At 35.4% G+C, this 18678-nt stretch overlaps 1 protein-coding gene across 3 annotated transcripts in view; it reads right to left on the bottom strand.

Moving 5' to 3' along the window:
- The window catches only part of CRPPA (CDP-L-ribitol pyrophosphorylase A), a gene marked incomplete at its 3' end in the record, with an annotated part of 296095 nt that overhangs the window by 191755 nt on the left and 85662 nt on the right, over window positions 1-18678 (bottom strand). For 2 of the 3 annotated variants that reach the window (XM_080701694.1, XM_080701696.1), the window contains 2 exons: window positions 17310-17414; window positions 8888-8933 (listed from right to left, as the gene is read on the bottom strand). In XM_080701694.1, the coding sequence (XP_080557820.1) occupies window positions 8888-8933; window positions 17310-17414 (151 nt within the window). The remainder of the gene's footprint in view (window positions 1-8887; window positions 8934-17309; window positions 17415-18678) is intronic. The other variant, XM_080701695.1, reaches the window with a different exon arrangement.

Below are 18678 nucleotides of genomic sequence, written 5' to 3'. Positions count from 1 at the left end.
CATCAATATTCTCAGGATCATACAGCACCATGAGATGTTCCCACTAGGATTGATAGTCACTGCACTGACCCACTGCACTGACCTCACTTATCAAAATTTCACTATTCTTATGTAAATAAAAACCCTATCAAATCTAAAAGTACTCAATTCACTTAAAGCTCTAGTCCACTTAAAGTGAGGACCTTACCTTCCACTCTTCTGGTGAGTTCCTTGAATCAAAAGCCAATCTTAGAGTATTGTTCTGTCTCACTCTTTTCTCTCTCTCTTTTCTCTCTTCACTACCCCTCTCTCTCTCTCTCTCTCTCTCTCTCTCTCTCTCTCTCTCTCTCTCTCTCTCTCTCATCTCTTAAAGTGATGCTAAGCAGAATCACCATTACTGAGCTTTAGTGTACCTGCCTTAGTTCCATCTACAGAAAGATGCTTCAAGTTTTAACACCTTCACAGAGGAAGCTATTAGTACAGGAAGGGGGAAGGCATGCAGTAAACAAAGCAAAAGCAGTCCACAAGCCATGATTAAACACAAGTGAACAGCAGGAGCAGTAAACAAAGACTTGGGAGGAAGGACATTCACAATCACATTAAGAGGACAAAGTGGTCTTCTGAGAAGCTAGCTGCACTGCTAACTGCATGTTTCAACTGGAGGACAATCATATATAGGCATACTTTTTTTAAAAAAAAAGTTTCATATCATCAGGTCTTAACCACAGTGGTAAATGAGTCACAGAATAAAGAATAAACTTTCCTGCCTTAGAACTGAAAGTAAGGAGCAGGCGTGTGACATCTTGTCTCTTGTACATGTTCTTATGTGTAAGCAATATAGACAAATTTTACTGTTCTGCAAGTGAATAATATTATATTTTTAATCTTTCTTATTTCTCTAGCTGAGAAAGAATATGGAGATTTAAAAGAAATGTTATTTTCTAAGAATAATGACTCATCAAGGTATTTATACAAGGTAAATTGCTTTAAACATAAATGCCATTTTTGTTTTTGTTTTTATCATCTACAACAAAGTGAAGTAAAAGTGGCTGGCTTTTGTCTGTTATCAAGTCTTACTTTGATAGTTACTTAATAATTCACTGTGATCTTCAAAGGTTTTAAAAATGACAGATTTCCTTGCCTGTGTTTGAATTACCATTTCATTGATGACAAATTAAGAAAATTATAAGAATAAACAAACAAGAAAACTCCACTTTCTCTAATCTTGACCCAAATATTTAACTTTCCAATTTACATTTTTTACAATAAAATTCTAAGAAAACCAAACTCTTTTTAAAATTATTTTGCAGCCTTCCTGTTCTTACTAATTAAAGCTTGACGCAAATGTTCTTACATACTCACATAAGATACAATCACAGCACTGTTTTCAAGAGACGAAAGAACAAAAAACATTATGTACAAAGAGGTTTGGGTATTAATGGGAAAATGTGGAAAATTAAGTATCAATCAAAAGCTGAAAACATCAAAAATTAAAGTTTCTAAGAAAATCATAGCTGTCACTTTGCATTGTCCCCAAAAAACATGGTTAACAACATAAAAGGCACCATCGCTGAGTATTTAACAAGAAAAACCTGATGAGTACACACTACAGATGCAGAACACTGTCCAGTTACAGATGTAGAAAACCTGACTTAATGTCATTCCTCTTCTTAACCAAGTCCCAAACCATTTTGTACTTAAAATCACAATTAAAATAAAAAATTATTAAAGGTTACTAATAAATTAAGCACTAGTTTTTTCATATGTGTAAAATATTCATCCGACACAATGTCTTCTTAAATATCAGTAATACTGAGCCAGGTTTATTCACATGTAAATTTATTCATTTCATTTGGAGCCAATTTAAAAGTGTATTCAGCTACATTAAAGGTATAAGTGCAAAAGGATTCAACTGTTTTCCTACTGACTGAAAGAAATTCACCTAACCATTGATGTTCAAAAAATATGTTTTCCAAATAAAATGCAAATTCCAGAGCCAGTATGAGATATTCTCGGTCAGAGAAATTCAAGTTAATAAATTTCCTTTAACATAAATGCTTAACAAATGTAAAACATTACATGACTGGGGAAAAGACGCATTTTTATATAAACATTAATATTAATCAAAGCCAGTTTAAATGAATGATTCTCAATTTTAACTTTCATCTTTCCATTTTTATAAACACTACCATATAAAAAGAGGCACCATAGACAGTTTTTGTAGCATAAATTTACTTGGATTTGTATAATGATAACTAGGAAAGAATAAAATACAGTTTTTTACAATACTCTTTAGCCACAAAATTCAATATATTAGGAGGTTGTTGAAGGATAGTGGTAGAAAATAATCACAAACTTTTATTTAGAAGTACCATAAGGCTTTCCTTCTTAGAAAATTTTAAAATATTGACCCTTTGGCCAAGATATGGTCAGCATATTAAAGCAAGTGTGGGCTGAGACTGTTTGTATGGCTTATGTAAATCTAAATAAAGTATGTTACCACTGGCATCTGTTACCACTTTAATATAGTTTGGGTTCCTCTGAGCATAAAGAGCAGGCTTGGGTGGGCTGAACCAGTTTGTGCCACAAAAGTACAATACCTCTTTGTTATGTGGATGTTTACAAGCTTATCAGTAAACCCAGTGTCTTGCTACACCAATCAATCATACTACTCTAGAGAAGTTTGTTTTAATTTTCACTCAGAGTAGAAGTTTGTAAGAGTTAAACAACCTTGAAAGAATAATGACCAAATCCACATCTCTACCTTAGAAAAAAGGGAGACTGTTTCACATAGTTATAACAGTAAATTTGTGATTAATTGCATTTTAACCCACATTCTGGCAAAAGACAAGAGTGCTACTTTTTACAAATGTCTCCTATTAATAATAGATCATTACAAATAGAAATCCATGTAAACATTGATGCTAAAATAAATAAATTTAAAAGTAAAAAATAACACTACAAAATAAAAATCAGATATGGAGACTTACCATATATTTTAATTGGGAAATTTTAGTCACAAGCTTGACAAGCTTGTTAAGTAGTTAGCAAACCTAACTACTGAAATGAGATGTTTATCCTAACATCTAAATATCCCTACTAAACCAAAGATATTGACTTTAACTTAAATTAAGATGACTGAAATACACATGCTATTCTAGTAACAAGTAAATTTGAGGATACAAAATGCTCTCGCAAGACATGAAATATGATATTTATCCTAGCAATGTTTTAATCTGAAGAATACTAAGTAAACAGTGAAATAGTTGCATAGGCATATTTCTTGATCATCAATAATTATTATTCAAGGTAAAAAGCAGCTCAGGAAAATTTAAGTATAAAATATGCATACCATCACATGATAAAAGTCCCATCCTTGAAGAAGAAAAACTCTTATGTCTATATAATGAACACTGAACTACAATATTTCAAACATATCATATATCAAAACAAAAAAATTAAATAGTACCCATCTGATCATTTTTAAACCATCCTAATATTGAACTATTTTTATTCTTTCTCTGGGCATGTCTAGAAATCCGTCATCACAGTATTACCCATTTTTTCATATGCTTGACATGCCAGGGGAAAAAAATTGTATTTTGTGCATAGAAAGGCACTGGGAGAAAAGATCCTCAATCATAACTTTATGATGATTTTTTTAAGAGGCCAGCTGGACATACAGTTTCTAATCCAAAGGAATCAGAGCCCAGCAGACTGAACTTCAGAAACTGCCAGAATGACCACTGAGAGAAACACTAAGTCCAGTATCAATGCTGGTGGTCAGCAGAAGTAGCTTTGTACTTGAGAGGTAGAAAGTGGTCATGTTTCAAAATACAGCCAGGCTGAAAAAAAATGGAGGTCTGAGTTTAAATTGTGGATAGTGCTCTTACCAACTGTGGGAGCAGGCATAGTACCTAACCTAATTATCAAATTTCCCAACTATAAAAAGGGAAAAATTTTATATACTTTTCAACATTGTTTAAAAAAATAAATGAGGTAACATATATAAGCCACCTGGAATGAATGTTAAGCACTCCAAGATTTGACAAAAGAACATTCTATGATACCTGCATTTAAGGTATTTTTTAAAGGCATGTATTATAGAAATGTATTAGATCTCAATATGCATCTTCTGGAAGCAGGTAGAACAGTAAGGTGGGAGGGAAGGGCCATCTATTTCCATAACTTAAAATCTTTAGAGTAAAAGAAAAAAAATGTAGCTATACCTGTTAGAACAACTCAAAATTTGACCCAACTCAATACTACAAAATACAAAATTCTTCCTCCTTTCTTTAAATCATAATCTAAAGTAGGTTTATCCCATGTTATTGGCAGTGCTAAAATTCAAAAAGTTCCTAAATCCAAAATAAATGTCGTCAGAATATAATTTGATGGCAAAATCAGTCATAATTTAAACTAGCTAGAAGTTTCATAGTTTTAATTAGTTTTAATTTTCACACTGTTTGTTTATTTGCGGTACTGGGGATTGAACCCAGGAGCGACGACACCCTCAGCCCTATTTTTATTCTATTTTAAAATAGGTTTCACTAAATTCCGGAGGGCCTTCATTAAGTAGCTGGGGCTGGCCACTAACCTGCAATCCTCCTGTCTCAGCCTCCCAAGTACTGGGATGATAAACATGCACCACCATACCAGGCTCTGAATATTTATTATTATAAGTTTCTTTTTGTGATGTTCCCAAATTCTACTGGGGATATGGCATAATATATGATGTGCATTAACTTCTGAAAATACAAAGTTTCCAAATTCAATACATAGCCAATGTTCCAGATAAAACAATCAGAACACTGCAGTGAAGGGAAAAGGAGGGGGGCACAGTGGAAATAATGAAAGAAGTAAAGTGCTTAAAGTAGAAATTTGTATTTATGGGCTGGGCGTGGTGGCGCACGCTTGTAATCCCCGTGCTTGGGAGACAGAGACAGGAGGATCGCACTGGTTTGAAGCCAGCCTTGCTGGTTTAAGAGACCCTGTTTCCAAATAAAAAATATAAAATAGGTCTGGGAGTGTAACCCAGAGGTAGAAGGGTTTCCAGGGACCCCAGTACCATAAAAAAAAGAAACTTGTATTTATGAATTGATTTTCATTCTTAAGTTAGTATTTGCCTTAGAATCCCTGAATATGGAAAAATAACACTCTTATATCATTGAGGTTTTGAATGAGATAAGGAGATTATATATATATAAAACTCTCCTAACAATGGCAAGCACAAAGCTAGTAACCAGTAAATATTCTGCTATAGTAGCAGTGTTTAGAAAAATACCTTGAACAGTTAATAGGTGTCATGGTTAGTTCTGTGTGCAGATTTGACTACGTTAAGGGATACCCAGAGAGCTGATAAAACATAATTTCTGGGTATATCTGTGAGGGTGTTTCGGAAGGAGATTAGCATTTGAAATGGGTAGACTGGTAAAGAAGGCCTTCATCAATGTGAAGGGGGATCATCCAATCCATGGATGGATGGACAGAACAAAAAGACAGAGGAAGGAAAAATCCTCCCATTTGTGGAACCAGGACATCCTCTTCTGCCCTCAGTACCAGTTTGAGTCCACTGGGATACACTGGTTCTCAGACCTTTGTGTTTAGCAAAAACTATACCACTGTCTTTTCTAGGCCGCCAGATTGCAGATCATGGACTTAGCCTGACATCAGACAATTCCCCACAATCAGTCTTTCTATCTGTATCTATGTTTAGCCTATTGGTTTCTTTTCTCTGGTTAACCCTAATCAATACCCTAGAAAAAGGCAAATAAATAGATATACATAGCTCAGTTAGTCTTCTACCACATGATATTTTAGAACTTTAATTTTTAAAAAAGATCCAAGAGTTTTCTTTATCCTATGCCCAGAGGTACTTCAATTGTTAGAATTAGTATCTAGTATGAGTCAGAACTTTAGGGTATAATCTCAGGTGAGCAAATAAGCATTTGGAGCTGGCTTGGCATATTAAGACTTTCAGTTCATAATGCAATAAAAATCATTGTGTGTGTGTGTGTGTGTGTGTGTGTGTGTGTGTGTGTGTGTCTATGGTACTGGGGGTGGAACCCAAGGGCTTTTCTACCTCCAGGCTATACTCCCAGACCTATTTTATACTTGATTTGGAAACAGGTTCTCACTAAGTAGCTGAGACTGGCTTTGAACCTGTGCAATCCTCCTGTCTCAGCCTCCCAAACTCTGGGATTAAAAGCATGCACCACCATGGCAAGCTCAATAAAAATCATTTCTAAAGAAGTGACCTATAAAAGACGATGAGGAATACTTTCTGGGATTTGGTACAAAGTACAAAGTAAACACAGGAAGTTTTTTTTTTTACCAAAATACAGATTCTGGTTGAATGGAATAAGGAAAGGGATTCTACTCTGAAGTTTGCAGGTTAACCACAATATTTTTGATCTAGGAGTACACACAGATAGGAAGGTCCTGAGCAGTGCTTCTCTAAGTGTACCCATAGCACTGGAATACCCTGGGCAGTTTTAGAAATACAAATCTTAGCCAGCCATGTTGGCATACACTTGTAATCCCAGCATTAGGGAGGCTGAGACCAGAGGATCACGGTTCTCAGACAGCCTCAGCTGTGAAGCCCTCCACAACTTAGTGAGACCCTGTTTCAAAATAAAGAATAAAAAATAGGGAAGGGGGTATAGCTCGGAGGTCGAAAGCCCCTTCCTGAGTTCCATTCCCAGACCTGCAAACAAAAGCACAAATATTAAAATATACAGAAACTCTTAAAGCTTATTGATGTGAATAAGCTGCATATATCTAGCCAGTCTGACCATTAAATAGCTCAAAATTAATAATAACTAGAATCTGTTATCTAAAAGAGAAAAGAAATTTCTCTATAGCCACCTCTTTCAAAGTCATCATATCTGCAATCACATTTGAAATGTAGGCTTTTGCATTATAACCCTGCTCTGAATATGGGCAGGCAATGTATTGCAATTTGTGGAATCCTCAATTGAACCACTAATTGTTCACAAAAGAGACTGTTTTCATTTTCCTTAGGTTATACAGCTATAACTTTGTAACAAAACCAAACAGAGCTTTATATTTATGTTGAAAGCATAACCAACCACATCATGGTTTAGCCAACTTCTCCCAGAGTATTATTTATACATTGCCTGGTTGATATATAAATATGTCAACATTTTGATTTATGGTTATAGATGATCTGTTTACATAAACAGATACACAAATTACAGTACCGTAATGGTTTGAAACAAAATATTCTTGAAAGACAAAGAACTTGAGGTTAAACTGCAAATACTGTATATGATCAGAGAAAAGATCTGTCTTCTGCATTTGAGGCCAATTAAAATTGATTATTAAACAGGTTTTCCAAAAACTTTAAACTGATGCTTTCAAAATTCAGATTAAGTGGGATATTTTTCCTACTTGAAAAAAGTTTAAATTTATTTTTTTGAAGATTTAAAGAAGTTTATTAGAAAGATAGAAATACAGAAAATAGAAATACAGCTCCATACCAGACTGGCATGGAGGGGTGACTCGAAATGAATACACCCTAAAAGTTTAAATTTAGATATTCACATCTCATCCAAATAAGCATATAGTTTTATTCATAAGGTAACTTTTTTTTCCTTTTTTTTTCAGTACTGGGGATGAAACCCAAGGGCATTATAATTTTGATAAAGTCCATCAGCAAATTATTGTAAACCACTACAATTGTTTCAAGGTTAAGGAGGGCACTTCTGCTCTTGCTAAATATATTTAAAACAGTGGTTCTCAATTATAGGCAAATAACTTCCATAGGAGACATTTGAGCATCAGGAGACATCTTTGATTGTCATAACCAAAGGGGAGATAAGAGAAGAAAGAATGCTTCTGGCATCTAGTGAGTGTAGCCCAGGCATGCTACTAAACAATGTGCAATGCAAAAAGAAGTCTCCAAATAAAAGAACTTATCTAGTCAAAAATGTCAGTATAATACCCAGATTGAGAAACACAATTTAAATGATGAAGGCTGGAAAAATAAAAAAGAATATCTCTTCTACATCTTCATTACATTGCTAGCACGGTGTTAAACACATAAGTACTCTGACATTAGACAAGTCATAGGAATGAATGGACGGTTGGATGGGTGGATGGATGGATGGAGTAAAGGAAGGAAGGAAGGAAGGAAGGAAGGAAGGAAGGAAGGAAGGAACTTATCACATTTGTCATATCTAAAACTACAAAATAGCTGAGCATAGTGGTACATGACTATAATCTCAATATATGGAAGGCTGAGACTGAAGGACTGGAGGTTTATGACCAGGCAGCCTTAGCAACTCAGCAAGACCCTCGGCGACTTAGATCCTATTTTAAAATAAAAAAATAGGGCTGGGGTATATCTTGGAGATAGAATGCCTCTAAGTTCAGCTTCAAGTACCAAAAATAAACCAAAAAAATTAATTAAAATAAAAACTACATGTATCATAAGACAAAAAAGGAATTTTTTTTAAAAAAAACTATCCAGTTCAAATTCTCTAAAATTTAAAAAAAAAATTTCATATGGAAGATGCTATCAAATGCCCTGATATGACAGTTTTATGGGCTAGGAGAAGTCATCTTAACAGTAAACACAAGATATCTTTAAAATATTATTAAAATAACAGTTTTCACTATTTCCTTTCCAATAGTATCAAGCCCAAACTTAAATTAAAGAGCTAAAATCTTTCTTTTGTAAAATTAAAACCAATATGACATAAGTGACATTTCACAAGCAGGAAACAAAATAAAATATAATTACTTTCAAAAAACAAATCAGAGACCTCAGTGGCCTAAAGGCATTTATCCTCTGAGATGCCTGGGATTTAAACTGTCATGAGAAATTCTGAACTGGCTTACATTTTTGAAACACAGGAACTGACAGTCATAAGGCCAAACATACCCTTAATAATCGATTCAGCCGCATACAGATCTCGTTTGTAGGTCACCTAAAGGACAGATAAACCTCATTAGACTTAACAAAGCAGGAAGGAATGTGAAAGCAATAAAATAATGCCCCCAAGGAAATTCTTGATTTGGGAGAAACTATAAACATGTAACATTGACAAGTTTCTAAAGTAGAAAATAGCATTAGAAAATTCATATTAAATCCTATTCTATTTCTGCAGATGGATGAAGATTTAGTATCTTTGAATAAATTCAGATATTATGTAGCAGTGGTTACTGAAACATTACTAATATAACTAAAGTATTATAAGCAAAGAAAATATCGTAATATTTAAATAAATTGTTATTACTGTTTAATGGTAAGGTTTTTCACAGGGAGGGAAAGAGAGAAGTCTCTGTATAACAAATCACCATGCCTCAGATTATAAGATTTTATTCAGATGTGGCTCCTATGGAAAGAGCCTACAGAGTACCACTGAGTGGCTAAGAACAGTGGTGATATTTATTTAAAAACACTCAGCCTCCTAACAGTATTTTGCTATTTTGTAATAAAACCTGTAAGGGTGTATGACTATTTTATGACAAATGCTTCCCAGACCCTGTCCAGTGAGCTCAGGTACAGAACATGTAAGTATACTGCAGAATTAGTCATCCTATATAACAAAACTGAAAGATGTAGTAAATAATAAAATGGAATTTATAAGTACAATAAGGTCCTAGAAGCTCATCATTCAGATACCCACAAAATTATGAGGCAAATGGTGTTAAAACCATTTCTACATCTGTTCGCCCAATTAGTGCCTTAACATGCCTATAAAATTGGACCTTCCTCCTCCAGATTAGCTCATAATTGAATTTGTACAGATACTTTGTTTAGCTAAAACAAACAACGGCACTTCTGCCCAAAATATCCTGCTATGCCTTTATCCTCGTAGATAAATTCTGGGCCAAAACTATACCTTACACTGCAAAATTAAAGTACCATCTAACTTGGTAAGACTGATGGAAAGTTGCTCAAACATTTAACCAGTCTATTAAGATCAAATATGGCATCACAATATTATCTCCAACTCAAGCATATGTCAACCAACACTACTGACTCCCAGTACTAGTTTCTGATCCACAAGTAATCCTATTATCTAGAGGACATTATGCTAAGTGAGATTAGTCAGTCACAAAAAAGAAGCATCAGATGCTTTCCCCAATATGTGAAAGCTAGGGAGAAATGGGTAACAAGAGGAACTCTAAATGAAGAAGGAGATCCTATAAAGAAGCAAATAAGGCAGCCTAACTGAGGGGATGGGAGGGGGAAAGAGGGAAGCTCTCTAAAGCGCATCATATACTTAAACAAACAAATCAAAGTCAATCACTAAGCCAAACATGGGAAGGAGGGATGGGGAGGGAATGGGGGTGGGGATCGGATAAGGGCTAATTGGATGATACATGTGCATGTATGTCTTCACAAGTCTTTTATCCCATTAAGATGTATGACTACAATGCACCAATAAAAAATTTTTTTAAGAAAACTAATAATTGAAAACAGACTTTGATAGATTCTGCGCTAAACATTTTACCAAATGTGCTGATTGTATTCATTCATTCAACAAATATGTTACTATCATGTTTTACATTTTATTCTAAGTGTTGTCAATAGAGCAATGAAAAAAGTCAGGAAAATCATTAACCTGTAGAAAATGCAGTTTATTCAAAATATTTTCTTGTGAAATTTAATAAAACCTCACAATTTAATATATTTTTTCTTAAAAATCCAAAGTTGCCAGGTATGGTGGCGCACGCTTGTAATCCCCGCACTTGGGAGGCAGAGATAGGAGGATTGCACAGGTTCGAAGCCAGCCGCGCGCTGGCTTAGGAGACCCTGTTTCCAAATAAAAATGTAAAAATAGGTCTGGGAGTGTAGCCCGGGGGTAGAAGGGCTTCCAGGAACCCCAGTACCACCAAAAAATAATAAAAAATCCAAAGTTAACTAGATACTTTATATCAGATATAATTAGTATTTATAATTTAAATACATATTTTTACATAATTGTCTACTGTGTAGACAATGTTTGAAACTCATGACAGAAATTTATGGGAAGATTCCTAATTACCATTATTCATTTTTTAGTCTCTCCTGCTTTTCTTAAGGAATAAAACTTCATTCTAAATTAAAATTATGAAAGTAGAATTTTCAAATGGATTCCAATGATTGATTTTCAAACTTACAGAAAGGTATTTTCAGGTACTAAAATATTTCTAGAAAACTTGCAAGATAATTTATGCATTGGGATCAATCTTATGACTAAAATAGGTGTTTTATTACCTAAATGTTTGCTTTCTTCTAATATCAATTAATCCTATAAAAAAGAAAGACTCCTAGATTTTTTCCTTGTCTACTTCATCCCATAGGCTATCAATAACTGTTGAAAACTGATCAAAGCTTTTTATTTGGATAAACATCTTCACAAAGCCTTGAAAATCTAAGCTGCAAGCTACACTTTTCAAAAAAATATGGATTCAGTGAAAATAATCTACATAAAGTATTTCTGACAAACTTTAGAAGTGTCTTTTTAAGACCAGTGTTATTTTTCCTAAATAAAGCAGTAAGTGTTCATCAAAGAAGAGTATTACTGGAAAATGTTGTAAATCTGAAATTGATGAGTTATTCCGTTTTCTAATTTTTACAGTAATATGGGTTGTCCTTTCCTTATTTTTAATTAGAAAAAAAGGCACCCTAACAATCAGTTTTGAAGTTGATTTTCTTCTGTCAGCATGATCTGTAGTTCCTTTGACCTTGCACAATACCCTATTAATGGAAATTACTTTTAAAAAATATCCTGTAGTAATGGAATAGAACATCAATCCTTTCACTAACTTATTTTCACACTGTGCCTCTGGAGCCTCAGGGGCCATATCAAGAGCATTAATGGTGATCTGTGCAGGTGAGACTCCAGCCTAACATCTGCCACTCAACTAGTTTGGCTCAGTTTTTGTCTATTTTGTTTGACTGTGCATCTGCACTGTAATTCATCTGAGTGATATGCTAAACTGAAAACAAAAACTCCAACAGAAGAAAATCTTGAAGCTCACAACTACAGACACAATTCTCTTTCCATTCCCGGGTCAAGATTCTTTAGCTACCTTAAGGTACATCCTGCTCAGAACTGTTACACTTAAATTTAGTTGCTATTCTTGTGTTGAGACACACAATAGTAAAATAGATGTTTGAAAACACAATCATATCCTGTTGTCCACCATTTTCCCTAAGACTACACTTAATGTTCCACAGGATAACAAATGTATAACCCTAATACTTAGAAAAAAGATGAAAAAAATTTTTGTACTAGGGATTGAAAGCAGGAGCCTTATACCACTGAGCTATAGTCCTGGCCCTATTTTATTTTTTTATTTTGAAACACTGTCTAGCTAAATTGCATAGAGTATCACTCAGTTGCAGAGCTAGGACTTGAACCAATGACCCTCCTGTGTCAGCCTACCAAAATACTAAGACTACAGGGATGTGCTACCATACCTAGCTAAAAACTTACATTTTAAAGGTGAAGAGGAAAATTCCCTAATGTACATGACATACGTTCCCAAACATATCAATCACTAAGCCAAACAAAAGGAGGGACAGGAGAGGGAATAGGGTGGGAACTGGGGAAGGACTAAATGAGTGATGTGTGCACGCATGCCTCTACCAGCTTGTATCCCATTAAGAGTATGACTACAATGCACCAAGAAAAATTTAATTAATTAATTAAATATGTAAAAATAAGCAAATGTAAATATGTAAAAATAAATAAAAAATACAGATGAAGAATACTTATTAGACATAGATAGTGTTATAACTTTATTTCTACTTCATCAATTATGTAAAATTAGAATATGTTCTTTTCTCTAGACTGGAAAACTGTATGAAACCTATTAAAAAATCACCACATGGTACTGTTGAGGTTAAAACTCAAATAATAAAACTATTTAGTTTCTTTTGTTTTTATACAAAGATGCCAAAACACTTACATCTAAAAAAAAAAAAAAAATGCAGTCCCCATCCAAAGGACATTCATGTCAATAATACTATGATGACACAAACACTTCAAACTCCTTCTAAAGAAGAATTTTCGGAAAATGAAACACAGTTGTTAAATTTCTGTTAAAATTGGTTATAAATCTCATGCCTTGAAGATGGTTTTGACATTTAGAAACAAGAAGTCTATTTAATTGAGATCGCACAGTGTAGTAAGTGACCAAGCTAAATATTTAAAAGCATACTGGGCCCAAAATAAGGAACAACTATGAATTTAATTTCTTATGTAGACTAGATGAAAGTCCCCCAAAATAAAAATGTTTCCTGAGGCCTGCTGAGGCAGTGTGTCTCAGAGGAAGCATGAGAGGCGATCCCCATATTTGGGAATCAGTGCTGTCTCCCTCCGTAGCCCATCACTCTTGGAGGAGGGGTGGTAACCTGGTCAATCTGGAAGGATGTTTTCTAACCTCTATGGTGATGTGAAAAAATCAATCTTTCCTCAAACACCAGAGCAGCTAGCACAGGAAGGTTGTCATTAATTCTGAATGTGTACTTTTTGCAATTACTTTTACCAAAAAAGTATGTAAATTTAAAATAATAGTCCTGCTAGAATTTTAGCAGACAGTTAAAATAGTTCTCAAACAATGTCTACTTCTTCTTCACACTCCTGTGGACTCCCTGACTTCTCCGTATTTGAGAATCCTCTCTTGCCTTACTGCTCTGTGGTTGTGAAATGCCTCCTGATTATATCCAAAGGTATTTTTCACTGTGTCAGACTTCCAAATCACATTCCCAAGACTTGCCCTGCCAAAGAGATACAGTATCAGTTTTAGAAGTTTCCCATAACTAAGACTTTTGACATATTTTTAGATGCCAGCATCTTTGAAATTAGTATTCTAGAATCGGGCGTGGTGGCACACACTTTTAATCCCAGCATTAGGGAGGTTGAGACAGGAGGATTGCAGTTCGTGAACAGCCTCAGCTACTTAGTGAGGCCCTGTTTCAAAATAAAGAATAAAAAATAGGGCAGGGGGTGCAGCTCAGAGGTTGAATGCCCCTGAGTTCCATCCCCAGACCCACACACACAAAACAAGAAATTAGTGTTCTAATTTTATAATAATCTAAAAGTACAGATTCCATTTAATTAGGTTTAAATTATTAAAACACACTGTTATCTGGGCATGGTGACACATTCCTATAATCCAAGTATTTGGGAGGCTAAGAAAGGAGGATTGCAGGTGTGAGGACAGCCTCATTAATGTGGTGAGACTCTCAGGAATCTAGCTAGACCCTGTTTCAAAATAAAACATAAAGAGTTGAGGGTGTATCTCAGAGGTAGAATGTCCCTGATTTTAATCCCCAGTATCTATCTCTATCTCTCCCGTCTCTTTCGGCCTGCGACTCTCTCTCTCTCTCTCTCTCTCTCTCTCTCTCTCTCTCTCTCTCTCTCTCTCTCTCTCTCTCTCTTTCCCTCCCTCCCTCCCTCCCACCCTCCCTCTCTCTCTCACACACACACACACACCCACACACACACTCACACACACAGCTCCATTCACAAAAATAATCACAACAGTAAAGCCTAAAGCAAACCATACAATGCCACCAAAAGGATCTAAAAAGGGCTAAACAGATAATAAAATGCCACCAAAGATAGAAAAGAGAGGAGGCAAAAAAAGAAACAAGGAACCTGAAACAGCTGCAATAATATTTATAATCACAATAGTTTCACCTCACTCAGAAGAAATGTGATACCTAAAATACTAGACAGCAGGTTGTAGCATATTTGGCCCAATCCACCACTGTAAAGCCTCTTAGACTCCAGTACCCTTTGACACACATCTTTACTCAAACCTCATCCCTAGGAACGAGGCTCCCTGCCTCTGTCCTGGTTTAGGAAGTGATATTAAGATCCTGATTCACTTTAGCCTGCATGAGGATGTTACGCTTTTGATATGTGTTTCACAGGGCGACTATAACAAAGCAATACAAACTGAAGGGCTTTGGACAGCAGAAAGCCATTCTCTTACAGTCCTGGAAGATACAAATCTGAAATCAAGGTGTGGGCATGTCCAGGTTTCCTCTGCAAGCCTTGAGAAGCTCCCTGCATGGCATCTCCCCAGTTTCTGGTGATTTCTGGCAATCCTTAGTGTCCCTTGGCTTGGAGACACAGTACTCTAATGCCTGCCTTCCTCATGATAAGGTGCTCCCCCAGCATCTGTGCTTCTTCAACTGTTTTTAAAAGGATACTAATAATGTTGGATTTAGGATCTACCCTATTCCTCATGACCTTATCATGATTATTTCTTTATAAATAAGGCCATATTCATAGGTGCCAGGCTTTAAGATCCGAATATGCTTTGGGGAAGGATAGATAATTCAATATGCCAAATATTATGTGCAAAGCAACTCAACATTGTAACCCATAAAAACACTGTAGAAAGACTAATCACAATACACGGCTAGAATGTCAGAGTCAAGAAGTATTTGAGGACTGATGCTCTTTTGCAGGAAACAGTAATGAAATACGAGCACTTTGCACAGACACATGAACACACACAAAGAAAAAATTGTGAAGATCAAGTGGAAAATTTAAAAAGCAATGAGTAGCTTCCATTTGAAGCACAGATGAATGTTTTACAAGCTTGAGGAAGGGTCAGAGCTCCCACAAGAGGAAATAACCATACCTCCAAAGAGCTAAAAACTGAGGTCAAAGAAACTGAACACATTAGTAGCAGTACAATATCTCAAAGTTCCTACTTTTCTTCATAGCTTTCAAACCAGGCCTAGCCAGTCAAGAGGAGTTATACAGATGTGGAACATAGTCTTTAACAAAACACCAAGTAGATAACTGCCAGACCTACATAGTTACTATTTATATCACCATAAATATTAGTAGCATGATAAAAGTATATAATTAGCCAGGCATGGTGGCTCATGCTTGTAATCCCAGCATTTGGGAGGCAGAGATAGGAGGATCCTGGTTTGTAGGGCGGCACTTCACAAGTCAGTGAGACCATGTTTCAAAATAAAGAATAAAAATAGGGCTGGAGGTGTAGCTCAGAGGTAGAATGCCCCAAGGTTCCATCCCCAGTACCGTAAAAAAAAAAAAGTATATAAATATTTTAATAGTCTATTAGTAGTATGGAGAAATACATAGATAGACAGGGAACAAAGTTTTCTCTTCAGCGTGTGCTTAAATCCCAAAGATGACTAGCAATACTTTTAACTCTTTCCCCTACTCAATCCAGAGGCAACATATCAAACATAGTCTTAGCAGTGCTCAAAAAGTGCATACCCAAAAAAGCCTATAGACAACACATATAGATAAACAAAATGAATAAAGTGTTTTCCTGCTGGGCTGATGACATTTAGATGTCCTTAAATGAGGACTAATACTCCATACATTTTCTCTATTAGAAAACCAACCCAGACATGTCAATATGTTTGAACCTTTGAAACACAATCTTTTAAATGTGTCTGAGATAATCTCAGCACACAGCAAGGCCCATCAGCTTACTCTGAAAAATAACCAACACACTTTTAGGGCTCTTAGTTCTAAAAATCAGTGAGAAAGTATACTTATGGACTCATATAAGCTCAGAGTTCCATGTAGTAAAATGAAGGCAAGCCACACTGTGTAACATCCCTGCCTCCACAAGAAGGTGCAGCGTGAAAATGCTACTACTATATTGTCTCCAGCAATCACTTTATTCCCTTCCAAAGAACAAACCTTGGTATGAGAAGACTTGGACCTTGCCACAAGAAATAGTCTGACTCCTCCTGTGGGGACAAGAGTGGGTCCAGCCACTGCCCTCCTGGTCAGAACATGGCATATGTGCTTTGAACCAAGTTGGAACTACCACTCCAGGCCTAGAAGTAAACCTTCTACTGTATGCAGGAGAGTTGCAGTTTCAATCCAACTGAGTGAACAGAATAATAGGATATATACAGGAAACAAGAAAAAGAAAACTATTTATAAAAACAAACCTATGAGCTGAAATGAAATTCATCTAAATTTCCCAACGTGAATTTTCTTGAGGTCAAGCAGGAGAAATTATATCATGCATTGATACTTCAAGAAAATCAGTGAAACTCTAATGCCCTTTAAGGAATCTAACATTTTATTTCATTGTGGTACTGGAGATCAAACCCAGGTGAATTCTACTTCTGAGCTATTTTATTCTTTATTTTGAAACAGTGTTTCACTGAATTGTGGAGGGCCTCACTAAATTGCTGAGATTGGCCTCAAACCTACAATCCTCCTATATCAAACTCCCAAATACTGGGATTACTGGTGTGCATCACCACGCCTGGAAAGGATTCTATCAGTTTAAAATGAATGTGCATACACATGCAGAGAAGAGCCGGAGGCAAGTGACATCTCTCTTACCTTCCAGAGGTCTGGTGATCCTTCTACAAGCTTGGCTTTAGTGTGACTGTACTTTAGAGCCAACTGTAAACACTCAGTTCCAAATTCCAAGTCATGGTCACTACACTGGTGTATTAAAAAAGAAAAAAAAAACAGTTAAGCTACAGTACAATTTTAAATAAAACTAAGCCTTTTGTTTCATTTTTAAAATGCCAACAGAAAAGAAAGAGCCTGGAGAACACACAAGCCATTTAATTAGTTACTGATTATATTATAAAATAATCCTACTCTCTAAAAGCAAAGCAAAAACAAAAGTTAGTAGAAATGCTGCAGTTGTCATGTAACAGTTTTGTTCATTCTTAGTAGTTCTGGGTGTTAGATGAATATCATACTTTATTTCCTTTGCCATATGTTCCTTTTCAAACCTGTTTATACCTGAAGGTGTAGCCAAGGAATTACTTCATCAGAACTCTTAATTTAATCAGCATAAACTCTTTAAACTCCAAATCCACATTTGTTTTTATTTATATCAAGGCATTTTGTGTTATAGCTTTCTTATTCACTTTTATATATAAAATACTAATATATACTTATTTTAAAATTTACATTTTGTTTCTGAACCTGAGAATAGTTTAGTCCTTCAATGTGTGAAAAATGTAAAGTTCTCTAAAATTTAGTAAAATATAAATAATATTTTAAACATTTTAAGCAAAAGCATCTAAATAACCAAACAATTATATAATTCAGCTAAATACTCAAGTGACTATAATGTCTCCAAGCTCTATATTAAGTCCCAGCTACAAAAAGATAAATGAAACATGTATCTTAACCTCATGAAACTCAAGTCTGCAAGGGGAGGCTGATTTAATAATCTGCAACAAAATGTAATTTACAGCATTACAAGAATATCTTATCTATATGTAGTCTACTATAAAATATACTTAATTTTATATGAGGGCACCAATGTAGGCCTATCAAAAACAATAGTCTCTGATCTTCATTCTAAAGACTGATCAAAATTGGAGGAACAGGAATACTGTTTAAGCAAAAGGTGCCAGACATAGCCGGGTATATTGGCTCACACTTGTAATCCCCGTGCTTGAGAGGCTGAGACAGGAGAAGGGCACAGGTTCGAAGCCAGTCTCAGCTACTTAGGTTCTCAGCAACGTAGTGAGACCCTGTTTCCAAATAAAACATAAAGTAGGCCTGGGAGTATAGCCCAGAGGTAGAATGCCTCTGGGTTCCTCCCTCAGTACAAAAAAAAAAAGTGCCAGGCAAAGACAAAGACATTGAGGTTTGAGATACTTGATAGATTTGCAAGGGTAATAATTACAGATTTGGAATTTAGCGCCCTTAGTCAAAGGTATTTTATGGTACTGGAAATTACAAC

Source organism: Muscardinus avellanarius (genome assembly GCF_963383645.1).
Source record: "Muscardinus avellanarius genome assembly, chromosome: 9".
Classification (NCBI taxonomy): Eukaryota; Metazoa; Chordata; class Mammalia; order Rodentia; family Gliridae; genus Muscardinus; species Muscardinus avellanarius.
The sequence above is the reverse complement of the archived record's forward strand: the minus strand, read 5'-3'. Positions and strand labels throughout refer to the sequence as shown.